Source organism: Pyrgilauda ruficollis, unplaced genomic scaffold, assembly GCF_017590135.1.
Source record: "Pyrgilauda ruficollis isolate IOZ18807 unplaced genomic scaffold, ASM1759013v1 scaffold3, whole genome shotgun sequence".
NCBI lineage: Eukaryota > Metazoa > Chordata > Aves > Passeriformes > Passeridae > Pyrgilauda > Pyrgilauda ruficollis.
The window spans coordinates 17352962-17380760 of record NW_024524377.1 but is presented as its reverse complement, the minus strand read 5'-3'; the positions used below and the strand labels follow the sequence as shown (position 1 = coordinate 17380760).

Below are 27799 nucleotides of genomic sequence, written 5' to 3'. Positions count from 1 at the left end.
GGCGTGGGCCGCTCGCGAGGAGCCCGAGCGACTGGGGGAGGGGCTCCCGCCTCCTCGGGCTCGTCAGCGGCGCTCCGCCCCTGCCGCGGCCCCGCGCCCCTGGCCCGAGCGGGCGCGGCGCGGGAAGGAGCCGGGGAGGCTGGAGCGCCGCAGGTACACGGGCCCTTTCTAGCCAAAAGTCTCGAGAACAGTGCTGGTCTTCCCCGCCGATGAGCCCGCGAAAAGGCCAAGGGTTGGTAAATGAACCGTCCTGCATGGTGCTGGAAGCGCACAGGGCTCCTCCAGCAGTACACCTCGCCGGGGCTTGTAAAGAATTGAAACGGGAATTTAGGCCAACTGTGCAAAAAATGAGCAACTGATAACAGTATCCCGTATGTGTGTATTGCAATTCAAAGTTAATGTATCTAAAAATTAAGGAATGAAAGTTTATGACAATGCCTAAAGTTGTGAGCACCTTGTAAATTAACGGAGACTGGCACTGAAGTACGTACCTCCTTTGATGGGTTTTAATTCAAACCAGTAGGCATTTGGGTCAGTAATCACATACATAATGGGAAGTAATGGAAGTTAGGTGACTGGCTGATGGGAAGTTTTTTAGAAGTAGAAAACCCAATGACCTCCTTATGGGTTTCTGGCAAAAAAAAAAAAAAAAAACAAACCAAGAAAACCAATGTAAAATGTGAAACTGACACCTGTGAGTTCTGAAATCCTGAAGAAGCTGATGGGTGAACACCTGTTCAGTAAATGGCTTCAGCACAGCATGCTTTGTTAAATCTTGTTTTTCTCCCCTAGGTTTTCAATTTAAAATTTAACATCATTTTATCTAGCATTTTAAATTTGGTTTAGGCATTGTTTTATTTTATCCAAATGTACTTCACAAGTCAAAAGTGAAAAGTTCAGCATCTTGTAAATGAAAAATCTGTATGATTTACAGAAGTCTCCTTTATATGAACATGGAATTGTTTTCTGCTACAGTTTTCTTCTCAGATGCCTTGGAATTGTTATGTGAGTTTGCACAAGGCCTGACATTCTGGAAAGAGGGACTTTATGTGCCACCCTTTGAGCTTACCTGACAGGGTTTGGGGTTACTTGCATGCCTGTGTAAACGGGAAGTGGGGCAATCTGGAATTTGTTTACACGACGATACAGAATCTGTCCAAGTTATAAATTCCACTATTATGAAAATTGTAACTAATCCAGTTTAAAAAAATTACATGCTCTTTTTCTAAAATACCACATACCTGTGATAAATAATTTAGGGTCTATTCTATTTGTTTGAGTGAGTTCCTTATTCATAGACATCCAGTATATTAGGAGATGACGGAAAAAAACTAAAAAACCCGGAACATTTGGTAGACAGCTGCCATACAGCTGGTCAGAACTGGTCATAGTCATAGTTCTAATTCAGTTTTTTGGATAGAATACAGAGCAATCTGAGATTCTTATCATTCTTTCTAAATGTCTTTGCTGCTATCAATGATGGTGAGAAAGGGTCCAGGAAGATGACCTGGAGATGTGTATATTCCGCATAAGCAGCATACTTGTTGCAATATATGTTAGATTTGTCTCCCAAAACTCATTCATTTTAAATTTATTGTTGTTGCAAAGCATTAAAAAATGGTAAAATAAAATAACATTAAGTGCAGTACAACAAAGCCTGGCTCTTCAACTTTACCCTTCCGAACTTCAGTGCCTTTTTGCTTTTCCTAGGCAGGGAAGACTTCCCCCCCCCCCCTTGAGAATGAATTATAAAAACGTTGCTTTATTTAATATGCAGTAGTCAGTATGAACCTTGGACCTTTTTAATTATTATTTTTATTTCCTTTGGAAAGTCTTAACTGGCTGGACTTTTCCCTTTCCCCCTTCGCTTCCCGGCAGCTCCCGGGAAATGCCGTGCCTCGGCGCATGCGCGCGGTGAATGGCGGTGCCGGGGCACGTGGGTGCCGGGCTGCAGCCGCCGCCTTTGCGGGGAGCGGTGTGCGGCTGTGCCTCGAAAGCAGGAAGGCTGCTGTGCAAAGGTAAACCGAGAGCTTCTCCTCGCGTCCGCTCCTGCGGAACTGGCACTGGCTCCTTTGCTTGCTCGTTTAACCCCGCCGGCTGGTGGAGTTTACCGCGTGACGAGCCCTCGCTGAAGCCAGCGCCGGCAGCCGCAGCCGCCCCGTGCCGCGCGGCAGCTGGGCCGTGCCCGCCCTCCCGGTGCCTCCCGGCCTCCCGGTGCCTCCCGGCTTCCCGCTGCCTGCCGCCCGCCCGGTGCCTGGGGCGCGCAGGGAGCGCCCCTCAGCGGTGCCCGCGCCCCCGGAGGCGGGAATGGAGTCTGGCGGCGCGGGTCGCGCCCCTCCAGCGGCGGCTCGGCCGCTTGCCACGCTCTCTCTGGGACCCTCTGGGGCAGCATTCCCCGGTGACGGAGCAGGCGGCGCGCCGGTGGCAGCGGGCGGGCTCTCCGGGCTCGCCGGCGGTGCGGCGCTGGCGCCCGTAGCTGGGGACAGCGGTGTTGTACTGCCCGCGGCTGGGCTCACGGGAACTGGGGCGAGCCGGTGCCCGTACTGCACAAGCAGCTCTCTTAAGGCTTAGCTACTTAAATCTCTGGTAGTTCTTGGGGAGTGGTGAGTGTCCACATTTTCTCCTTTTTGGGAGATTTCCTGGCTCGCTGTGTTTTGTAATACAGGCTTGAAAGTGCTTATTGCGTTTCAACCGATAGAAAATAATTTTAAAGACCTTCTTGTCCTTCTAGTGTGTGTTTTGCGTAGTAAGTAGGACATCTTAGAAATAGTTCTTTAAGTAGATCCAAATTTCTCGGTTTACTCTATGTAATTGGATGTTTGAAAACACCCAATGTTTTCTATTGATGAACTTCTTAAAAGATACTGTGGAGTTTACTATGATTTAAAATGGTATAAAAGTTTGTGGTAAATCACTTGCTCAATGGAATAGAGAAATATTTTGAAGCTTCCTGCAAGCTGTTTTAGATAGAGATCCTGGTTCCCCATCAATCGGATATGCAAGGTCCTTTGCAGCACAAGAAGGGAAAGGATGTGTCATGTGGATTTACAGGATACTGAGTCTGAATGTTTTTATATTTTCTTCAGGTATCTACTTTATCCTGACTTCTTGCAGCTTAGCTTGCCACTACTGTAGGAAGTAAATTCTTTCTAAAGGCATCTACCATATGAAAAAAATAAAAGCAATATCTGAAAAGGGACTATAAAGCAATTCATTATTATAAAAAGTACTTAATACATACTATTTTAAAAAAGTTATCCCTTTTTTTGGTATTTTTTCATTTTGAATAGGAAAGAAGGGATTTCTTATTATAGCAGATCATAAATTGAAATTACTTCATTTTAGCCTTGCTTGTATCTGCCCCGGTGTCAGTGACAGCAGTGTAGTACAATATGCTATATAGCTTTTTGTTCTAAGAAGAGGATTGTACAGATGTCAGAGGAATCCACCTATATCCATTTTTCTGGAATGATTTCAGTACCTTGCACAGGCTGCACAAATAAGGTTTTTTCTTCCTCAACAGATCTAGTGGGTACTGCTGCCATCGCCTTGATAATGTTGCACTGATGGAATCACGCCTACAGTTGAAGAGCATTCAAGTTTGCTGAAGGTATTGATAATTTTAGTTGTTAATGTTATATCTTCTGAAGCAAGACTTCTAGACTTTTCCATGATCTCTGTGTTGAGGGAATTTGATGAGGGTTCTTCGGTGTACTAAGGCTTTTATCACTAGTGGTTTGTCTACTGCAGCTTGGAATCAGTTGTGTAGGTTGTAGAATATGTAGTTGATAGCACTCTGTACAAATAGGGGTATATTCTAAGAAAACGAACGCTTATTAAATTTCATTAGATAAGGCTGTAGCTTCTATTATAATTTGGAATCAGGTTGCTTTTCTTTAGTGCAATGGCAGTTTCAGCTGATGGTGTGTGATTGATCAGTATCTAGTCGAGAAGGTGATCAACCTTCTCGACTAGAAGCCATCTCACTTCATTTTACGACCAATAGTTGTATTTTCTGGCAGTTCTGGACCTCAGTTTGGGATTATGGCCTAGTGAAAACAAGCCTCACTTAGTAATGCAGTACTGGCTTGTTAAAATCTTCAGCTTTTCCTTCTCAGTAGTAGCATTGATATGACCTTTTAAAGGCAGTTCTCTAAATTTGAAAACTTACCAAGTGGACTAACTTTGTAGTACTTGTGAGCATGTTAGTGTTTGTTGTTGGGAGCTTTTCTATGAGAAGAGTCCAGGCTGTAGGTTCTTAAGTTTACCTTACTTAGAACATCATAATGTAGAGACACTGATTTTTACTTGGTTGTTGTGACTGAATTTAAGTGCTTTTTCATTTCAGGTTCCTCAGAATTGACTTCTTAATACAGTGACCGTAGAGGATCAAAGAAAAATGGTGTTCTGTTTTTCAAATATTTGAGTTTGTTGTCTGTAACAGCATGGTTTTCTGTGAAAAGTGAAAGAAGAGTCTTTCTGGACGGTTTAAAGCTAGCTGGTAGGCAAAGCAAAATGCTTTGTTTGAGGCAGGTTTGCTTGTTCACACTGAGACGTTACCAAGCTCGGACTCTGTGTAGCGATCTGCTTTTGAGCCAGATAAATGACTGCACCCATGAAGATGAAGTGTTCAGCCTTGTTGGAAGGAACAAGGCCAGACTTTCTGAAAAGCATGTGGGAATTGCATTGAACGTGCTGTGGCAATTGCAAAAGAAGAGGCCCTTTCTCTTAAGGACTAGTGACTACGTAAGAAATCACTCCCAGTTTCTTACCCTTTGCGTTTTGGCAGAAAACAAGGTGGAACACATGGAAGATGAGGTGATAGTGGACACCTTATATAGCATCCTGAGGTAAAGAGCATGAAATACATTTTGTATTTGGTAAAAAAAAGAGAAGGAATTTTGACTACAGAGCTATCTCATAAGGAGACTGTGATGAGACTGCCCTGTACTCTTGACTGTGTGACTCAGACAACATAATGTCCTGTGCCTCAGTTTTGGAGATACAGGCAGAACATATCTGTTTTGCAGTCCCATTAAATATGTTTTATGATTTTTATGAATTCTGATTACTCATGCACAAATGTTTACAATCTGTTTGAATGGAGAGAATGATAGAAAAGTAAAACATTGTGATAAATAATGAAAAGACGTATGCCTATTTTCTTTATAACTATTGGAATAAAACATTGTCTTTATTTTGAAGGCTCAATGTTGAAGACATTTCTCTAACAAAAGTGCTTGTTACAGAAGCATGGAAAAGATTAGAAAGGCAAGTATTGTCCTGCTCTGCTTTGTGAAAGGTATAAGCTTCAAGCATGATTTGCTTCATGTGAGGTTACTCAAGAGTTCTCAAAGATAATTTATGTTTAAAATAGAATATGAGTATTTTAAATGTCAGTTGTGTTTTTGAAGGTTTTGAAAATTATACAAATGATTTGGTACACAAATGCTTGAGAGATTCAGGTACTGCAGCAACAGGGTCCAGCATTTGAGATTTTTGAATATATTATCTGTGTAGATTTATGTGTTTGAAATTAATTGCAGGTTTTCATATTTACAATTTTACCTCAGTGCTTGCTGTCTAGGTCTTAAATGGTTATTAGAACCATGCTTATCTCAATTTTTGTAAAACATTTTGTATTTAAACAGCAACTTTTTCCCTTTGTGCATTTTGTTGTTGTATTTTGTTGTATTTTGTTTTGTTTTCCTTTTTGGAGGAGGTATATTGTAGTTTTCATTCTTTAATCTTGGGATAATGGCAGAACTGAATGTCGGTCTTGGCACTTGCATCACAGAATTGCCTCTTCTTAATATGTAGAGCATCTGGAAGTAAATAAATACAGTGTAGCTTGAAAACAAAATTACATTCAAGTAATAAATTGCTTACATTGATTTTATTCATTTGACATAATTGCTTGAGAATATAATCTTTATAAATTTCTTAGTCTGGTTAAGTGAAGGACAGCTAACTCTTGTAGAACTCCATATACACAACATGCTTTAATATTAAACACCTAGGATTTTTGCTTAGATACTTTGTTTCCTTGTTTTGTAATTTGACTATAACCTTGGATTTTATATAATTGTTAAAATAGATTTTGTCTTTAATTATTGACTAGAAATAAAAGGTAGATATCCTGTCTGACTTTAATGTCTTGACAGGCTTAGTTTGCCTGCTCTGTCTAAATTCGCTCTGTGCTTATACAAGCAGCACAGGCACTTCAGTCCCATAATTGGCCAAGTAGCTCATATTGTGGACATGAAACTAGATTCTATACAGGATATAAGGTAAGTGTGGGAAGCAGAAGAAGCAAAATGTTGCAATTACTGGTCTGTCTTTTCTGAACTTTCCCATTTTCTCAGCCGGAGGCTACTTTGCTTCAGCTGGGGGTTTGTGGGAAGGAAGTGTTTTGTATTTGTGCATTGATTGACAAGAGAATGCCTTTTCCCAATGACTTTATGAAGAATTTCCTTATAACCAGTCTAAATAATTGAAACTACGGCTTGATTGTTTGATTTATAAAAATTTAATTAATTTCCACAATTCTACTTACAGTACAGCAGATATTTACAATCAGCATTATCCTGATTCAAAATATGGACTTTTTTGGGTAATTTAGAGGCTGTTGACTCACCAGAAGATGCTTTTCTCTCTTTTTTCTCCCTTGATATTGATAGTTTCTCTACCATGACATGTCTTTGTTAACAGCAGTAACAGGTTTTAAAGAAATATTGTTTATCTTCAGAGCATTGTTTTTCTGGTCAAGCTGAATTAATAAATTCTCTTGCTAGCATGTCTAGCACATTACCTTCTTACTTAAACTACTTTAAACATAGCCCTAGTCAAAGACGACCAAGCTAATTTTTTTCTTGATTCTGTTCCCCTGGGGCTGTTACAGCAAAGGCTTCTCTTTCTTCTGCTTTATATAACACCAGCAGTCCCAACACTGATTTTTTCAGATATGAGCAGCCTGCTTATGAAACTCCTTGAACAGGACTGCATTTCTTTACTGAAATCACTTTCTCTGTGGTCGTAAGTTTTATTCCCTTAGGAAGGGATTCTTTATTTAGGAGTGACAATGACTCTTCTCCCCATCCTGTCACTTGTGAATTGTTCGGGCTTCTTTAGTGTCTATTGAACATTAAAGATATTTTTGCAAATATGAATCAGGCAAATCAGTGTCTTGCTGTAGGCAAATGCTTTTATCATGTGTAACTTTCTAAGGGATGGCTGAAAAATTCGAATAATTTCAGAAGTTCACTGAAAGCAGAATTTTTACTTTAGTAGGATAAATGGTTTTTTACTCATCCATGTTTTCTGCATTAGATTTAAAATTCTTTTTGCACAGAAGCTAACAACACCTCAACTATCTTTCCTTTCTTTGTGCACTTCATTTAATAAATATAAAATGTATTGCTTACTGTGTTCAACGTGTCAATAGGAAACCTTTTGAATTTTTTAGGATCTTGTCAGTTTTGATGATCAGCATATCTGAAGTTATCACGGAGAGTTTTCGAGATCGATTACTACACAAGGCTGAACAGCTCTTAGAAGAGCATGAAGCCCACTTCAACTATGCTAGAAGAATACTACAGTTTCTCCAAAATGTTAAGCTGAAATATCATCCAGTGCTAGAAAAATGCAACAGGATTTTCCTTAAAAGTGCCTCCCATCTTGATATACGCAGTATTAGTCATATTTTTGGACTGTATGAGCAACTGGGTTTTGACAGTGCTGAATTTCGCTTGATTGCTAAACAGCTGCTATCTGAAACTGTAGATGATTATTATGATCCTGAAACATTTGCAAAGTTATTTTTTTCTCTCGGGCCTATGGCAGGATCCAAGGTTAGAGAAAGGTAAGTTTATTAATAATTTTGTCTTATTTATGATCCATGTATTCTTACAGAGAAATTAAAAATGTACCGGTGTTTGGAGGAATTTCTGAGCCCATCTGTGAGCTGAGCCTTAGGTTTCCTGGTTGTAACATTGTAGCAATGGATGATTTCATCATGGAAACACTGTCAAAGCAGTATGTTTTATTAAGTTGAATCAGATCCATCAGTTAAGGGGGGTGTGAATGCTGTTATGCACCCTGTAGCTCTGTCTCTTAGATTACAGCCTTCCTTTCGCAGAGGGTGGTAGTAAAAACCTTTCTGTCTTTCTCCTGAGAAATATATGCAGTGATACCTGTTGCTTTTTCCTTTTAAAGACTGTCAGTAGCTGAAAAAGCCTGAATCTTGTCCTATATTAGATTGCTGACTTCCTATTCTTTATGAAAGATCATCATCAGAGAACATTTCAGCATTTATTTAGAGCATAGTATTGTGTGACAACATTTTATTTTCTCTGCCTGTTTTTCTTGTGCCACAAAATCCTCTTTGGGGGTGATATTACTCATCTCTCAAAGCATGCAGTTCTAGGCAGAATTTTCTGTATTAATTATAATAAGTCATATATTCATACTTTTCTTCATGAACATTTCCTTTATTCAGAGATTTGGACATGCTGCAAACCTGTGTTGGTTTTGCCGTGGCTGATTTAGTTCCAAAAGCTTTTCTTAATTTTTTTAAAATTTATATTGTTTATCATAAACATTTTCTTTAATTACCACAGAACCAGTTCAGTTCATGTTTGATTCTGTTATCTGTAACTTGCTGATGGGTCATGAATTGTTTTGTGTCTTAGAGTACCTTCCCTACTTCTTGTCTACTTTTAGAATTGTTGGACTTGCTGTTTTCTAGCATCAGAACAACATGCACTGATCCAACACACTCACACCCCTTTATCTGTGCTAGACAGACCAGCTGTTTAGAAGAAAAGTCCGCAGAACAAAAGTCTCTAGTTTGGGAGGATTTTGCTTCCAGAAATAGTCTTTGGTTCTATTCCTCATAGGTAAAGAAACTGGCTGCAATCTTTGCCAGAGATTTTCAACTTTTTTAAATTGGAAAATACGTCTTTTCTTCTTTAGGTTGCTAGCAACTGCAGTAAACATGGCAGAAGAATTTAGCAGTCACGAAGTATTGATGATACTGAAGACTATGCGGAAAATGAAATGCAGAAATTCTCATCTACTCAAAAAGTAATGTTTTTGATATTACTAAGAAGTTGTATTCTTTAGTGTGGAAAACTTTGACGTATCCAGTACGTTAGGAGCAGTGGGTGCATCACTTGCACACAAGTGCTCATACACTATAACTTATTGGCTATTACAGATTCTAGAATATTGCAGCTTGACCCAGAAATAATTGAGGCAATTTAGGAATTTCGAAGAAAGGCATTTAATCTTTACCAAGTTACTGTTGGATAGAACTGTCTAATTTACACATATGTGATCCTATTGCACTAAACTTAGCCTCTAACAATTGCTGTAAACTCATGAGAGTGCAAATGAAATATAGTAAGTTGCAGAGAACATATCCTGTCTTGGAGATTCTGTTACTGTTGTGAATTTTTTGTTCAAAAGTCATTGTGTCCTATTTTGGACTATTAAACCTTGTGTTTTTAAGATCCTGGGCCATATTTTCTACAGTTTGGAGCTGCAAGCTATTTATAGGGAGGGGTAGTGTCTGTTATACAGTGAATGGAAAAGAAGTTGATGTTTTAGGCAAAGAAGATGTAGCATTCGATATGTCAGAGACACAGCAGAGTTAAGTGCAGGTTGTGAACAGTTATGGGATCGAAGGTACTTGTATGAATCAAATAGGTCCTTGAAAGAAAAAGAACATACTTGTGTTCTGTGGCACAAAGGGATACTGAAAGGAAGATCAGGTGAATTAATGCCTTTTCTTCCTGAGTGTCATTGACTAAAGAAGGTCTTAAGGTATTATCTTTCCCTACAAATCTATCCCCCTCTGCAGATTTAGACCAACACAGCTGTAGCAACCACTGTTACGTGAGTGTGAAGGCGCTGATGCTGTTCTGGTTTATGTTCTTGGTCCACTCTAAATTTAAACAACTGTGAAATCTGCAACAGAAATCAGTAGTGTGAAGTAGCTGATTTGTTGTGATGAGGACTTTAGTTTTGCAATTCAGTAAGTTGAGAGAGGCTGCTCTAAGTGGAATAGTGTCAAAATCAATGTGGAGACTAGTGCAGGAGTGTAAAACCCTCCACATAGGTACTGTGCATCACAAGACCTCTATTTCATGTGGCATGTTGGAGTTTGCAGTATCTTTTGTATTAGCTTAATACCATGTAATCTTTTCCTCCTTGTATTCAGAATGGCTTCTGTTCTGCACAAACACTTGGATAGCTATCATGCATTACAGTTGGTAAAGTTATCGCAGTACTTGGTGGCGTTGCATTGCCAGGATCTGGAGCTGTTTGCCAAACTAAAAGTGTTACTGTTAGGGTAAGTGTATATTAGAAATGTAGCTATTTGAGTTTTAAACAGTTCTCTACTTAAGATTTAAAATAGCAGTCTTGGATGTTAGTGTTTTGTTCCCATAAAATACAAAGAAGTAACAAACTGTTACAAGTATTTGATTCTATTAAACATGTAAATCAGATGATGGAAAGTAGATGTTGTCTTGACTATAAACCCAACAGTATCTGCTAATACCTATGATACCTGTTAAAAATATTTTTTCCCTTTTTCTTCTGACCACTGTAATATAATGATGTCGAAATGACAATAAATTTTGACTGGTATTTGATAGGATGGGTAGATATTAATATTGTATTTGATGTTTGAAAGAAGAAGTAATGAAAAAGAGACAGAATGCCTTGGCTGGGACAAGTGAAAGTGTGACACAGAAGTACTCTTTTGATTGATGAACTGTCCAGTTAGTTCTTAGGCTTCTAGAGAACAATGGAAAGTTGCCAGACAAGAGATCTTGCTTTGATTGCTCAGCCTCTATGGGAATGTAATGCCTTGGCTGTAAATTTATTTTTTTTTGGTGAATGATGTCTTCATGTTCTTCAGACTCCTCAAAACCTGGTGCTCCCTAGGACAGAAATCACAGAAATTAACCAGGCCCATAAACACACATATAACCTTGACAAATGTGGACCTTCTGGCCTTACTAAGAACTGTGTTTATCAGTAACAGGTGGAGTCTCACCAGCTGACTGAGCTGCTCACTGTCTTCTTCCCCTTCTTCAGTTTTGAATAAATTAGAAGGAAGAAGTTAATCTCACTGAAAAAAAAGATATATGGATTTCTGCCATTTCTTCTTATTCATAAGAAGGAAGAAGTTAATCTCACTGAAAAAAAAGATATATGGATTTCTGCCAAGTCATTAATATTCTTCTTATTCATGTTTGATGTGCAGCTTTTGACTTCCAAATTAGATGTTTCAAGCATGTAAATTTTTTTTGTTTTGTTTAAATATTTGCACTTTGTCACTACTGATGGACTTTTTATTTCTATCTCTCTTCCAGTTATTTAAAATCTAGTGTGATACCTGCTGATACTGCAGCTGTAATTCGTGTTCTGGCCATGCTTCCTTCTTTCCAAGTGGAGGAAATGATTATAAACAAAGCAGCAGCAGTTTTGCCTCAATGCAGACTCCATCACTTGAATTGCATTGCTACAGCCCTTGTCAAGTGGAATCATCATGGCCAGTTTCACTGGCAAAACAGCTCTGAGCTATGTGCCAAGCTTCTCCAAAAACTAAATGACTATGGATTTCAGAGGCTTCAGAAAGCCAACAACTTAAGTCTTCTGTTGGAAGAGCTTCCATATGTGAATGGAGAGTGGTTTGAAGAAGTCCTGAATGAGGAAACTCTGGCCGTGTGTCAGCACTTGATAGATCAAATAACATGGGCAAATGTTTTACCCTTGTCTTATTTTCTCATAAAATCAGAACATCGTTGTCCTGCGTTATTTGACAGAATAGCATCTGTGACTGTTGAAAATATAGACAAGGTGCCCCAGTTTTTCTTTCTATCTACTGTGAGTTATTCAGTAGGAAAGGACACATTAGTAGTTGATGTGTTTCAGAGCACAATCCACACATGTTTTTAACAGTTTTCTTTAGTGTAGCTGATTTGGAGATCATCTTTTTTGTGCTCACTTAAAGCCATTTTACTTCTATGTGTATAAATTTGCACTTAGCATTAATTTTCATTTCTTTTTTATTGTTTATTCAGTGTTAGATCAGCCATAATCATTTGCATTCAACTTTACATTTGACCATCTTAAATTTTTTTTTAACTTCTTGATAAATAGTCACATCACATGGTGGATATTTTAACAGCATTAATTATACTGTGGGGATTTCCCCAGTAGCCTGTCTACTTGGTCAAAATTACTCTTTTTTTCTTACTGTCTTTTTTCTCATACTCAATCTGGTGTTCATATAAATCTTCAATTTTATTCTCTTGCAGTTTAGTTTCTTTAAGAACACTTAATGCAAAACCTTCTTAAAAGTTTCTTTAAGTGTATAGAAACACTTGGATTGCCTACATGAAATAAATTTTTAGTTGTGGTGCGGTTTCAACAATTTTATTTTTTATTATTTTCTCCAGGAAGAGTTGACCAAAGAAAACAAAATAGAAAATAGTTAATCTACTCCTAAATCTCCAAATTTTGAATTAATTATAAAGCTTGTCTTTATTATAAAGCCATATTAGGATATTTTGCAGTAACTTGATTTAGGATGTCTTTTTTTTCAGATTCCCACCTCTGAAATCTATTTTATTCTCTTCCTTTTCTCTGCTTTGAATTATGACCCTCCTGACAATGAAGAATTCTTTAAGAGTTGTATCCAGCATCTTACTTCTAACTTGAGTAAGTGCAATAGACAAAGATTTTTAATGAATGAAAATGGGAATAGAATGGTACTTTTGTTAAGCAAAGAAAAGTTAAATATGTTACTCCTAATACTCTGCCTACTGGGATTAAAGCATGACAATTCAATTTTGGGTTTTGTTTCACCTGCTAAAAATGACTGTTGATAAGGGACTAGCAAAGAATTTTTTTGGCATAGTAAAATGTAAGTGAAAATTCTGATTAATTCAATGTGCTGTTATTGGAGAGAATTGTTGTGTTCCCCAAGGAATCATCATTTGGGAACAGGGTACATTTTGCTATTCGTGACAAAGAAATAGTTAAAATTGTAGAGGAAGCATGTATGGATTTGTGTTGTACATTAAGAGAGAAAATCAGATGATTTGAGAGGCCAGGGAAAGGGCATTGCAAATCCTTTCAACTTTGTCATGTGTTAATATGGGTTTCTCTCTGGTTTTTCAAGGTCATCTTGAAACTTATCACTTGGTGCTGCTTGGTCATGTTTTGGCAATGGCTGGGTATTTTCCTCCAGTTCTGATAACAACAATATTTAATGTTTCCTTCCTAAGCAAACTGGATGCTCAACTTAAAGGTAACTATCTCGCTTTTAATGAATTTCATTGTGTAGCATTTGGCATAAAATCCAATTTGGACTTACATATGACTTGAGATATAGAATTACTCTTTAAATGATTCTGCTTTTGGGAAAGACACCGTCTTTATAATGTAGTCATAGTTTGAGTGCTAAAAGGGCAGGAATGAGCAAAATGATGAGAGAAACTAATATAAAATGAGTTTTATAGTAATCTTATTGCACTCTGTATTTAATAATTCTTCAGTTTTATTGGAAATAAAATTGCCCGACTGTGGCGTTTATTACTAAAAGTAAGTAACAAAAGTGAAGGAATTCTTGTCTGCAAGAAATGTATCCTGTCTCTTTTCTCTAAATAAGAGACTGAATGTTTGGCTGTTTCATTCCTCTCTACCTCTACGTTGTTCATTATCAATGTACTCTTGCCATTTTGCCCTCAACTACTTAATTAGATTTACACAATAGAAGCAATTTCTGTCTTGCAGTCTTAATGTTGAGCAGAACTGTGTTTTTTCATTTATTTTCTCAGGGATTTTGAGAACCTTTCTAAAATTCTGCAGCATGAGTTGTATAAATGCTGTAGTATACAGATATTTGCTTTTCTAGTAAGAAATTCTAAAATTCTGCAGCATGAGTTGTATAAATGCTGTAGTAGACAGATACTTGCTTTTTCTAGTAAGAAATTTGGAGGTTACCATTTAGTTCAATTTGTTGGATTTTTCACTTTTCAATTCACACATTTCTATGTTGTTTTGTTGGGTTTTTTTAATCAGTCCTGCCTGATAGGTTGAAGAAGAGAGTCCACTCAAGCCTCATGAAATTGAACAGAGCAGTCTGTCTGGAATGTCCAGAGTTTCACATCCCTTGGTTTCATGAGCCATACTGCCAACGTGTCTTTCATAACAGTAAGTAATTTAGGACAGGAAAAACTGCCCTTGCTACTCATAATAGTCTATTTTTAGCAATATACTAGATGTTTCTTCTAAATCTGTCATACTGACACCAGCACACAATAGAAGGCACACCTCTGTCTGCTGAGCATTTAGTAGTGCAACCACTTAGTAGTGTAACTGGGAACAAACTGGTTTTCCTTGTGAGAATTAATGTAGTAGAGATGGGATATTTCTGCAGAAGAATTAAAATTTAAATACACAGAAACAGTGTATATGGCATGAAGGATGGAAAGGCAGGAAGATGATCATTCTGTACTGGAGGAGATTGGTCATTTTGCTCCCTGCTTCACTTAGAAAACTAAACATTTGACTTAAATTTTTCAAGGTAAACATTTTTACTGCCTCATTTTGAACTTGATCCTCCCTTTTCCTTCACAAGAATCAAGATCCATCAGGGATGAGAGATAGAGAAGTAAGCTAGTGATCAAGTGTAGCAGCTGAGATGTTTCAGAATAGCGATCAATTCGGAATCCATCTAACGCAAACACAGTATCTCCTCCGCTAATTCTCATGGGGAGATCTGCTGTGTGTGCTACCCACAGAACTCAGCTACTTGGTCTCTAAGACTGAAGATGTTTAATGGAGCAAGGTGTTAATCTGCAATGGACAGAGAAGTGGCAGATAGTGGGGTATGGCTGTGATAAACCCAAGTTTTAGTTATGTGTAAACATAACTAAAAACAAACAAAATCCACCAGGTGAAACCTAAAACTTGATGTTTTGTAGTATGTGAATGAAAAAATCCTGGGGTCTAACTCTGGCTTTGAAATTTACTTAATAGCATGCACCTGCCACTTTCTAGCTAAAATATTATCACTTTGTCTCTGAATTATGATGGAATAGCACTCGGGATCTTTGGAAAAGATTTAATTCAGTAGCCTGGCTGTCAAAAATACGATGTCTCAAAGCACTATTTTCAGAATTTTGGCTGTGGAAGTTTTGATGTATGAATTCTTTATTTTGTCTTTGTAGGCATGAGCCAAATAAATCCACAGCGACAGCATATTCACAGAATGCTGACAGAGATCTTAGGAGGGAGCCATTACTCAAGAATATCTGTTCTCACACCATACTACTATGAAATAGGTGAGAAGTTAATACTCTAAAAATTGTTATGAAGTCCTTTCATATCACTTATTACCAAGATTTGGCCCCGAAATAACACAAGATATTGCAAAGAAGAAATTGTTGTATAAAATACAGTTTCCAAAACATTCGTTATAGTATAAATAATGTTGGGTATCTCTAATTATGGCTATCAGTTTTTCTAGAAGTAAACATTGTACAGATCAAATTCTTCTGTTTTTGTTTTGTCACTAAACAGGTTTGTTTTGTTTTCTGGCAGATTTTGAGTGTGTCCTGGATGTAAATAAAAAGCCTCTTTCCTATATGGCTCAGAATATAGCTTTGGGTGGTGTGGGGGGAATACACTTGAGACATGACATCAAGGATGAAGGGAGAAAGGCTCTGCCACCAGGAGCTCAAAGGTCAGTACATTGAATTCTTGCACATTAGCTCTTCCAAGCTTACACCCAGTTTAGACTGGGTTTTTGATGATCGTGTCCTAATGTTCTGTTCCTTTTTCTAACCTCATTTTTGTCTAATGAGGTTTAGCCTTTTGAGGTGTGGTGGGTTAGCCACAGCTGCTCCCTCCCATTTGCATGGCATGGCTCATGCCCCTGCAGTGTGATGGGGGAGAAAATGTGGAGGGAAACAGCAAGGAAGAAAACTCTTGGGCTGCAATTAGGGCAGTTTAATAAGTGGAGAGGAAAAAAAAGGGGGAGGGAGAAACAAAGCAATCGATAGCCATGCAGTCATTCACCTACAGCAGACCTGTGCCAGAGCAATGGCTGTGTGAGATAAAGTCCCCTCTGCTTTACAGCTGAGCATGATGTTGTATGGTGTGAAATACCACTTCAGGCAGCTGAGGTTCCCTCCCAGCTGTGTCCCTTCCTCTTGTCAATGCAGCCTGTGTGCACTGTGGGTGCAGAGGGAGAAACCGGGAAGGCCTTGGTGCTGTGCAAGCGCTTTTCAGCAGTAGCCAAGATACTGGTGTGTTATGGACAGTTCTGGTCACAAGTTCAAAACACAGCCTCATACAAACTGGTATGAGGAAGAGTACCTCCATCCCAGCCAAACCCAGTACAGCTTCTTGACATGTGTTTCATGAGATTGGAATACTGTTTTCCTCCCACTTTTTCAAATGCAAGCCTTGAAAATGCTGGTTAGCTGTTTTTACCATTGGAACAAAAACAGATCCAGGGAGAAAATGCTTTTTCTGAATTCAAGTATCTCTAGATAAATAGGAGGAAAATGTTTTGTCTAATTCCAGGGAGTTGTTTAATTTTTGTTTTCTGAGAATTGTCAGGTTTATCTAGTCTTGCTGTAACTATCAATACTGAACTGGAACTATCAGTTCTTGCTATTCAGGTAGGACCTGGAAGTAAATGCACATTTTTACTGTTTGCAGAATTGCTTTGGAATTTCTTGATTCAAAAGCTTTTAGCAAAGATTATTCACGTCATCTGAAAGGAGAAGCTGCAGTGAAAAGGCGACACCTGGAAATGCTGGGGTACCGAGTTGTTCAGGTGAGCAGTCAGCAATATTTTGTGTCTTTTCTGGATTGTATCAGCAGTGCAAAATGATCAATTTTCCTCACAACAGATTTAGAGGCAGTTTTATTGTTAAAAGCACCTACTGGGAGAAAGCAATTTTTGTAGCTGGGGGGAAACTCTAAGCTGTTCTCAAAATGGTGTAAGGACTTCACAGAACTCACATCTTCTCTGAAAGAGGGTGAAGCAAAACTGAAGTCAAAAGGTCCCAGTCTGACCTTACTGCAGGCAAACTAGCAATCTCATTGTAGCCTAAGTAAAGGAAAAAAAGTCAAATGAGAGTTTCAGTTCAATTCACTGAAGATTTCTATGGTAGAAAAAGATTGAACATATCTTTGAGTGATAAGACAATTTGGCAGCTGCCAGATGGGATATGGATGCTGTTTGTCTACTGCAATGATAGTGCTGTGACAAGGAACACTAAAGGCCAGACACAACCAGCACTGAAACATTGGGGAATTGTAGACTCATTAATGCAGAGCCTCCTATATATTTAATCACCTAATCTAATTTTAGCCAGAATCATTCTTTAAGCTTAAATTTTGTTGGTTGGGAGTTTTTTTGAATAGAATAATTATCCTTTTTCATGTTATACTACTGATACACCATTCCAGTCTGCTACATTACCATTCCAGTCTGATAGATTAGCATTACAAACTACAGTGACCTGGAATTTTTCTCTCAATTTGGGTTTTAGAAGAGGGGAGGGTGTAATGGAGTTGTCACAGCCTGTATTGTGTGGACATCTGTTTTATATCTCTGCAACTTTGCTGCTTTTTGGAAGCAGACTGACTCTACTTGCATAAAGCAGAATCTTACAATAAGAAATGGATGTTTTCAGTATTAGAGTAAGCCAGGCTTTTGGAAGGACACAGGTCGGAAATAACTTCAAGTGAAGAACAACTCATATTGGAGAGCCTTTTCTTTGCTCTTACGTGGTATGTGGCTTATACCAATGCTAGAAGTCAGTTTGTACCATTCTGTTCTACAGATTCCTCACTTCGAATGGAATTCTATGGTTCTGTCAACAAAAAGTGAACAGCTGGAATACCTGAGACAGCAGCTATATGGAATACAGTGATATCAGACATGCCATCTAAAGTACTTTTAGAAAAACAGTTTATGTGTCATCAAACGTCTCATAATCCTGGAAGTTTCAAAAACCTCTTTGTCTGTATCAACTGGATCAAGACTTGCCGAGGTCATCAGATGTAAAGAGATTTAATCCTCATTTTGTTAGGGATTGCAAAAGGCAGGTCACAGTGGGCTGTGAAGATGTGATAAGGATGCTTAATTTCTCATTATCTGGAAGATACTACAAGCACTTGAAGCTGGCAGTTTTGCAATCAAATTACATTATTATTTCCTAAATAAATAGCACAGAGGCTTAGCCAGACATAAAACTCTGCACAAAAAAAGTTGGAAATACTATTGAGTAGGAGAGTGGAGTCAGCAATATACCGGAAATTATGTCTGTCCTCCAGCATGTGACAGAAGAAGCAGTCAGGAATCTGAAACCAAGAAACTGAAATGCAGATTTTCTAAGAATAAGGCTGCTTTTAGAGCCATTCAGTTTCCATTCTCAGAACAGACGTACTGTGGAGGACTGTGCTGGGGGAGAGTGTTGTGTGGTGAGGAACCTCCAGCTGCTGCTCCTGCCCTGTGATCTGGTGTGTGCAGAAGAATGGCTGAGCCTTCTGGAACACCTTCACATACTGGAAAATCCAGCCAGGCTTTGTGCAGGAGGTATAAGACACTGAAATGCAGAAGGAAGAAGTGGAATAGCCAGGAGAATGTTCATTGTGGAGCAGTAACTGCAGGGGCATCATGCTTGGCAAATCATCCCATTTCCAGAGGCAGCCACATTGTGCCTACAGCTGCCATCACCTTAGGGTGACTGCCAGCTGTGCCTGTTTTCTCACACGTGCAATGAGGATATGTGTCCTTGCTTATTTAGTAGAAACAGGACACATCCTTTTATTACTTCACCTGAAACCTGGCAGAAATAAGCAGCTGTATATCTAAATTGGCCATTATGCATCTGGCTGTCACTTTTTTTTTAACTATTCAGTAGAAGAATAAAAATGTTTTATTAACTGAGTACAAGCCAGGACAGGAAGAGAAAGTCAGGAAAAACCAACAGAACTGATCTAAGCTGTAAGGTACTTTCCTCCTGAGGCAGCCCTCATGTTTGTGGGATGACTGACAAAACTAGCAGATGGTAGTCTAGACACTTAGGGTTATCAAATGGACAAGGGCTCCAAGATGTAATGACTGCTTTGAGGAAATGTCTTTGAAGGCACAGCACATAGAAAGATTCTGTGTGCATTATATTTTGTATAAAATGGAGAAGACAATCATAAATGTAGGTTAGTATTTCACAAGGTGGACTCCCTATCAAAGAAGTCTCGCATGACTCTGCTTCTGTACAGACAGCCTTCAAGTATCAGCCTCGGAGTATAAGAAAGGTGGCAGTGGCTGAAGTTATCAGTCAGCAGCTGAACACTGCTTTTCAGGGTTCTAGCAGTCACTGTACCAAGCCAGTTTTCTTCAAATTATGTATGGATAAAGTTATGAGTATGCACAATGGGAAGAGGATTAAAACTTGACATGAGTGGTCCAGAAAGGGCATTGATGAAAAGAAAAAAAAAAAGCAATTCAGTAAAATGTGTTGCTCTTGATTCTTTGCACTCATTCTTTCTATATTAAATCAGCAAGTGTTAGAGCAGATGAGTGGTGTAAACCAGTGATCTAACTATAAAAATAGGTGCTAAGCACAGCTGCAGATGTGGGTACTAAAGGGAAAATGCCCCACAGATTAAGTACTAGTAGTGAGTAACATACTGAAATGAGCTATGATGGCTGTGCCTCTGCATATGTCTCATAGGAGAGCAATGCAAGAGGTCATTTGATAATTGGTATTGCTATTCAATCAGGTGTGGTGGCCTTCTTTTCCAGTTTAAATTTAAATTTATAAAATCCTTTAGATTGATGACACCCTCTTTATGCAATGGAGAAATCCTCTGAAGAGCTACTTGACAAAAAAATGGTAAGCAAGCTCTGAAGAAAACTGAGTGCTCTATTTTGGGCAAAGGCTGTACTAAGAGATCTGTGTCCTGTCAATATTATAGTGATGATGAGCTAATCACTAAAAAAAGACGCCATCAAGTGATATTTTTATACTTTTAAAAACAAAGTTTAATTGTTAAAAGTTTCAAAGTCAAAATGCATTAACTCTATAGTAAATGAAAAAGTCCTCTCTGTCACAGGTATTTGCTAAAGACAGTTCTTTTAGGACTTTTTCATGAATGCTTGTTATTGGCCTCAGATCGCTGAGAAAAACTTCCATAAAATATCTGCTTTGGAAATAAATATAAAAGCATTTAAAAAAGTGGAAAATCCTTGTTATCAGAAGTCTAAACATAGTAGGTAAAACAATAGAGCTACTAACCTTATGAATTTCTCTGTCTACCCTCTCCTCTGTCTACTAGTATAGCTTTGGCTGAGACTGGCATTTATTAGGTCACATAATATTAAGCCACTTTTAAAACATTCATTTCAATTCCAAGCTAAATTTTTTTGAGGTCTGTGATGAGAATATTTTCAAGATATCGCTGAAGACTGAAGGATTTACATAAATTACTAAAAGGGGAAATCTGGCCATACAAACAGCCAGTTAGAATAAAATTAGCTACCTATTAGTTGTATTTAACTTAACAATTAATTCTTGCACATTGTTTGGAGGACAAGCCACCAATACCTGGATTGTATTGAGTGCAAGGAAGGCTAACTAGTGTTATTTGCAATTTCACAGAGTGGAAAATTGAGTTCTTGCCAAAATCTTAATCTAATCAACATTAATTATAACCCTTTAGAAATTTAAACACTGGCAAAAATTCAGTGGTTGTTGGTTAACTAGAAAATATCTTAATAAGTGGACAGACAAATGAACAATTTAACAGTTCCCAGTATGACTAGTATGCTGCTATAAACTGTACAATTTGGGGACATTTTCATGCAACAAAACCAGAAGAGCCTGTCAAAACTCCCTCACAATATCATATCTTCCCACATTTTGTTTACAGTTTTGATAACTTGAAGAGGTTTAAGCGTGTGGCCAGGCAGGAGGCTCCAGTAGCATATCGTATCTCTTTCAGTATGCCAACCCATTCTTTCTTCTCATCATCATACCTGCATTTAAAAAAAAAGTTAGAAAATAGCTTCTTTAAATTTGAGTTTGATGCTTCAGCACACATACATGGAAAGGACAATAGTCCACCTGCTGCAAAGGCTTGTAGCAACCATGTGCTGAAGGGTGCCACAAAAGGCTGCTTTTGTCCCCTACTCCAGAACAGAAAGATGTTCTTGCACACAAGCTATTCTTTTCCTAGTCCCTAAAGCTTGTTGCTGACCTGTGTCATGCTTTAAAAAAAGCTTCCTCCTTAAGCATCCCTTCTGAATTTCGTCAGATTCTTGCATATAAAGCTGGGAGGTTTTCCTTCCTACTGCCAACTAAAGCTTCTGAATTTACATTAGGAATTAAGAGTCACAGCAGAGATACGGTGTCTCATCACTGCTGCTCTGATTAGCTCAAAAAAACCTAGGAGATAGGGACTTGTGATTCTCTTGGAACAGTTACTCATTTGACCATCAACACATCAGTATGTACAGGCCTCGGTAGATACATGCTTTTCTGCATCACAGTGTCACAAAAAATGTTTTTATTGGCAAGGCTAAACATGCCAAGAGATGGCAATTTTCTCTTTGAAAGAAACTGAAGATCATGACTTGGACTGGTCAAATAATTAGTAGGTGGAAATAGTCATTAGATGCAGGTCTCATGCTTATTTGTTACTTTCTGACAAACTTTTTTATCTGTCAACAAATGCTTTACAGCCTGTGCTGTAAATAGTGTTAGCCTCCAGTGTCTACAAACCTCAATTTTAGATATTACTTTTGACCAGGAAAGAGTGACTAAAATTAAACTTACTTCCATATGTCAGTGACTTCACTAGGTGCAAATTCTTTCGATTCAAGCTGAATCATTGCAAAGCCTCCAATAGCATATAAAGCTCCGCTTAAAGTGACTAAACTAATGGAACTTCTCTCCTGGGGAAATTCAGGCATTATCTCCCATCTAAGGATCAAAAGAAAAAGTTATACACATAAGAAATATTGCAAACTGAATGCATTAAAATACTTGTCTGGGCAAGAAATTCAGGTACCAAGACCATGGTTTAGTAAAAAGAAAAAATTCTGAGATTTATAGCAGTAAGTTCCAGTGTCTCCATCCCCTCAGGGACTTCTGCAACTGTTAAGTGACACAATTACACTGTTAAGACATCTCTTCTCACGGACAACTTACAGATTCCCTGATTGTTCAGTAATATGCTTCATACAAACATATTGTTCCCCAGTTATTCTCATTTCTCCCTACAGTTTCCAAAATGCATATTTATTTCAAATAGCATTAGCACAATAATTGGAGTGTGTGAGGGTGCAGGAAAAACATCTAGAGACCCGCTCTGTTTGGCTGCTGTTGTTGCTGAAGATGTGACTGGAGACCAAATGTCTCAGTGAGAGGATAGGTACCTGAACAGCTTTGTGACTTATTTCAGGGCTCCTAAAAGCCTAGATGATAAAACACTTGATTAAAATAGCTTGAATATTGCACTCACTTATTGGTGGTCAGATCAAAAGCTTCAACAGATGCAGTAAGGCCTTCCTCAGTGACACCACCTGCAATGACAATCTTGCCCTTATGGATGGCTGTTCCAAACATAGAGCGAGGCACTTTCATTGGAGCCAGGTCTCTCCAGTCTCCTTTCTTGGGATTGTACACAAATAATCTATTAGTGCATTTCCTGAGGAGCAAAAAGAAAATTGGTGATTATTTCTAATGAACTTTTGACTTGTTCCTAGTAGATCTAATTGAGGTAGACTGTATGGGTTTATCTGTACTGCCTCTTTCCTCTCCTGGAGAATCCTTTATTGTATCTAATCTGAGAATCCCTGCAATGTCTACAAAGCATTACTCACATCCGTAGGACTAAATCAAATGTGGTTTACATTACACAGGGCAGCCATTTCACTGTACTTTTGAGGAGAAAGACAACATCCTTTCCCAGCATATAGTATTTACATGGATTTGTAGAGGAATGTATAGCAAAGCTTATATATATAGTAAAGGAAAGATTATGATGGTGTTTTGGCTGATATGACAAACTTTTATCTTAAATATCCCCTATAAAACACTTAAAAATCACCACTCCATATTCAGTGTGAAATGAAATGAAATTTCAGTGAAAACTTATATTTTTTTAATGTCATACCCAATAAGGTATAACAGGTATCACAGGCCAGAAAATTGGAAAAACTGAGACTGTAAATCCAGGGCACTTACATATTTCTATCTGAAAGGAAAGAGTACTTTCAGTGAAGGTCCTCATAGCTAGGTATTACTAATTTGTCTGCAGTGTAAGTAAAATTTGCCTTGGAAATAAGTATGGTTATTAAAATAGCAAGTTGGATTACAATTTATGTGTAATTTACTTCATCACTTAAAAATATATCCTACATACCATAATGTGTTCCCCTCTGCCAGACTGTTACCAACCTTAATCCAGAGATGCAGAAAAGGGAAAACCTCATTTCTGAGTGTGAGGACGTATTATTTATTAAGGACCAAGAAGATAATGTTACTGTCATAGAAAGACTTAAGAGACTCACTTATCATCAGTTTTTCCACCAAGACAATATATCAGTCCATTGTTTGAGATAGTTGCATGGCCATATACTTTGATGGGCAGTTTTTTGATCTCACCCCATTTCATTGCCCTGGAACAAGAAGATCACTGTTAGGTTTTTTCAATTAACAAAGGGCCACCTACATATCCTCAGTGGGGTAATTAAATTTGAAACATACACAGGGTCATAGCACAAGACTGAATCTAGCGACTCCTCCGTGCGAAGGTCCTTGCCTGCTATTACATAGATCTTGTTGTCTGACTCTCCCAGCCCGAAGAGACACCTGGCTGACGGCAGTGGAGGAAGGGCAACCCACTCACCAGCAATGCTATCCAGCTGAAAGAGCATCAGAACAGGAAGGATTAGGAAAGGCAAAGACTAAAAATCCACACAATGAATATTGTTCCACAGAATTTATCTATTGGCACTCAGTGTTTCTCAACAACAAATGTGCTTGCCTGAACAACATGCCTTTCCCTCAGTGCAGCTAATGAATGATGTCTTCTACCCACCCATGCTTCACTGTGCTGAGATCTAGCAGAGTCAATGCCATACAACTCTCTTTGTGTCTGCTCACCCTCACTGTTTCCCTGCCTCTTTATTAAGCTCTTCTTCCTTATGCAAAGGTTCCTCACTCTCGGTTCCCTCTCATGTTGGAAAGAACAAGTGGTTCTTCTTCCTGCCGAGGAAGCAGCCACTCCTGCAGTTCCACACCTGGTTTATGTTTAGCTGGTTGTGCTCATCGCTACAGTGAGGTGCCAGACATGTGTACATGGTTCTGCTTACTGATCAGGAGGCGTCACATGGCACAGATGTGTGTTTCATCACAAATACCCTCAAAAGTTCATGAGATCTCTGAAGACACAAAAAACACTTCACTCCTAAGCAAAATAGGAAATCACTGCAGCCTTCCTTGGCAATAATATTGATGCCATTTCTACTGTAGTACTCTCAGGGCTCTCTCTAATTAATTGACATTGCAGTATGCTGAAAACACCTAGGGAGAAGTAGCAGCAGGAGGACAGATGAGAAAATAAACCAGGATTTTCCTAGAACCGTGGTACTTATTTTTTGTTTTGATCTGACAATTTGTGATTGAAATTAAATTACCTCTAACATTGAAAAAGAACTATTTTCTCAGACCCACTGCATATAGATTTGCTGGACATTGGTATAGGAAGGGAGGGTAAGATAAGTTTGTGTGGGTGTAAAGGCTTTTGATAGAAAGTAAAGGAAAGTTCAGTCAAAATAAAGTTCAGGATTTAGCTTGGTGACAGTCTTCTTCCAGAAGTATGTTCTACAGGTCAAGGTTTCCATGCTAAGTACATCTCCCAAATTTGACCACCCCTGTTGGACAGAAAGTTTTACTGCAACAGTGAAATGTAGTTTGTGGACACAGATTTCCCCAGTAGCTGGATCTGGGTGGGGTAATAGCAAGATGTACCCCTCAGAGATCACAGCTTAATTTTTAAGTCAAGATGACGTATCTACTGCTGGTAGGGCATCAACTTGTCATGCATTTTCGAGCCAGTGGCAGCCTTGTTTTCTCTCAGGTTGCAAGCTACCAAATGCAATGCTTCACTGGTAGAAAAAGGAAGATCCGCAAGTGAAAATTGGTTTGGCACTGCATTAGTATTTTGGAGAGAACAACAGCTACATGGGTAATGCATACAAGCATTGTAACTGTAGGGAATAGCAGCAGTAAACAAGCTTAAAGACGACAAGCAAACAAACATGATTTCAGGAAATGGATGTCGACATATAAAGTAGAATTTCGAAAACTTAATCTATTTTTAGTATCAGTCTTGAGGTTTAGTTTCTCAGAGGCCCCTTTCTAGTAGCCTGAGACTTATTCAGTTCTGGACTAAATACACATTACTACCTCAGTGTGTTATTTCTATTGGAAGAATATTTTTGTAACAAGTTTTTCACTTCAGTGATTAGTGTTTTACACCTACATAAGGAAATGAAACAGTGTTAGTCTCTTCCCTACAAACTAAGATTTCCCTCTCATCAATGTAACAAATGTCTGAAACCAAATCTTTTATTGTGTGTGAAATGAGCAAGCCATGCTCCTATAAATATGTGAATTTTTTAATATCTGAAGGCTTCAAAATTCTATCACTGCTCATTACTGTGCTTTATTTCATATTGAAACAGGGCTTACTTTTACTCTTTCAGGCCAATGTGCTTAAAGAGAGGACGTGGCCAGCAGCACATTGCGTAATTCAGCAAAAAATAGTTTAAATATACACCAAAGCATGTAGCTAAAAATACAACAGACTTAGTTTATGGTATAAGCATAAAACTGCATTTTTGCTAATTTTCCTGAAATATATTGTGGAGTTACAGTTAGTACTCATCAGCCTTATTACAAAGATATACAATTACACTCAGTTGAAATATGGTATTTAGTGTACTGACAGTTTGTCAAGAAAAAAACCTTCTGCCTCTAAATTACATATTTATATCGCCCTTAGGTTTTCAAATGTAGATATGACAAAAAGGACTTCTGCAGTTTTAGTGGCATAAATTGCACTTAAAATATACACATTTCTGCTATCATGAAAGTATTTCGGATGCAAAAGACATCAGATCTAAACCAGCTAAAGCACTCCAGCTTTAATCAAAGTTAACAAAAATATACAAGAAGTATTTTACAAAAATATGATTAGACCTAAATTTAGACATCTGTACAATGAAAAATCTGGGCCTCAATGAAAGCCAGTGCCTAGACAGAATATACTGATCTTTTTAATATTTTCTGAGATCTCACCAGGGGTTAATCTTGAAAAAGATGCAAGTCCCTCAGTTTCATTTCTGTCGCTGAGACAAAAATAACTCTCTCTAGATACTTCTCTCCATCACCATACAAAGACACTAGACATCTCACTTGCACAGAGAACACTTTTCAGTAACCCTTATAAACACCTATTATTATACCCACAATTATAAAGCTTGTACCTGGAAGAAGTATGACTGGAAAGGCTGATCCTTGTTCTCCTCTTCCACATAGAGTCCTCCAACAATATAGACCTGATTTTGTTTGGTGACTATACTGGAATGATTTCTGGGAATCTGTTCTGCAAGGGCTGCTAGGTAGCATTCATTTTCAAGAGGATCATAAGCTACTGCAGCTGTGTCATTAACCAGAAGAATCAGGTCTTTGACGAACATGCCATGCCTGGGAAGGTCATTTAGGTAGCCAGGCAGTAAATCTTCATCTCCTACATCGCCATTCACCTCCCCTTTGGTTGACTTTTCTGTGCTTTTGCTAGAATCAGGCAGTTTTCCAGCAAAAGCATCCTTAATAATCTTTACTTTTTTCTGAAGGTCTGAGTTGCTTTTAATTATATCATCCTTCTCAACCTGTTCTTTGAAATATTTTTCTGGCATTAGACGAAAACGTATGCAGTCAAAAATTTCCGCCAGGCTTTTTACTCTGTTCTCCTTGTCTGTTCGGACCCATCTCATTACTGCTTCAAATACCAGTTCTTCCTTCTCTACGTTTAAACTGTCAGGTGAAATAACTGAGATAAGTTCATGAGGGGCAAGCTGCATGAAGTCCTCTTCTTTGCAGATCTGCACAAAGTGATCTGAAACAAAATCACGGGCAGAAAATGCAAGTCTTGGGCAATCAAGCAGAACACCTAACCGAAGGATGGCCAGACAGTTACCAACAGCAAGCCTCTTCTGAAGGTAGGAGACACACACAGTGAATACAGAAGGGATCTGAAAGCGGCTGGCCAAAGCAAAAATATCTTGCACGTTAGAATCATTGAGGTCAATACTTGCTGAATAAAGGTATTTGACAATCATATCCAAGATGTTGGGGTCAACATTATCTAGAACTACTTCCTTCTTTTTCTCTTCATTTTGATCAGATAAGAAATACTCACGAAAATAAGGGCTACATGCCGACAGAATCAATCTGTGGCAAGGCAGGCTTCTGTCACCAGCTTTTAGAGAGCAATCTACAAACTTTTTCTCTTCAAGGAGTTCCTTGAGGCCATCCTGAAGGAGGGTGGATTGGTAAAGTCTGAGCTCTTCAGTGAGTTCCCTTTGGGAATCCATTTCGCAAACACTTGGGAAAGGGGAGGGAGTAGAAAGCTTTAGCTGTTGTCTGCCCAAAGGTTTGTCTGTAAAAAAGGCAGACCAATG

At 38.5% G+C, this 27799-nt stretch overlaps 2 protein-coding genes across 4 annotated transcripts; one reads left to right on the top strand and one right to left on the bottom strand.

The window, feature by feature from the left end:
• The first annotated feature begins 98 nt into the window (after positions 1 to 98).
• Positions 99 to 20546, top strand: FASTKD1 (FAST kinase domains 1). Of its 3 annotated transcripts, none has more exons than XM_041473303.1 (16): positions 99 to 232; positions 3524 to 3610; positions 4349 to 4850; positions 5206 to 5271; positions 6165 to 6290; positions 7466 to 7861; positions 8974 to 9084; positions 10223 to 10354; positions 11385 to 11871; positions 12621 to 12735; positions 13199 to 13327; positions 14101 to 14232; positions 15252 to 15365; positions 15625 to 15766; positions 16750 to 16867; positions 17883 to 20546. In XM_041473303.1, exons 3-16 carry the CDS (start codon positions 4516 to 4518, stop codon positions 17970 to 17972), a joined length of 2493 nt encoding a protein of 830 aa, XP_041329237.1. In that variant the 5' UTR covers positions 99 to 232; positions 3524 to 3610; positions 4349 to 4515; the 3' UTR covers positions 17973 to 20546. The 3 variants fall into 3 exon arrangements, with proteins under 3 accessions (XP_041329237.1, XP_041329236.1, XP_041329238.1); XM_041473302.1 differs by lacking the exon at positions 99 to 232 and adding an exon at positions 1910 to 2018; XM_041473304.1 differs by lacking the exons at positions 99 to 232; positions 10223 to 10354 and adding an exon at positions 1910 to 2018.
• KLHL41 (kelch like family member 41) lies at positions 20072 to 27794 on the bottom strand. Its single transcript, XM_041473308.1, has 6 exons — positions 26603 to 27794; positions 23817 to 23974; positions 23621 to 23728; positions 22570 to 22755; positions 21882 to 22028; positions 20072 to 21082 (listed from the first exon to the last, which is right to left on the bottom strand). The coding sequence occupies exons 1-6, from the start codon at positions 27710 to 27712 to the stop codon at positions 20971 to 20973; spliced, it is 1821 nt and encodes a 606-aa protein (XP_041329242.1). The 5' UTR covers positions 27713 to 27794; the 3' UTR covers positions 20072 to 20970.
• Between the last annotated feature and the right edge of the window lie 5 nt (positions 27795 to 27799).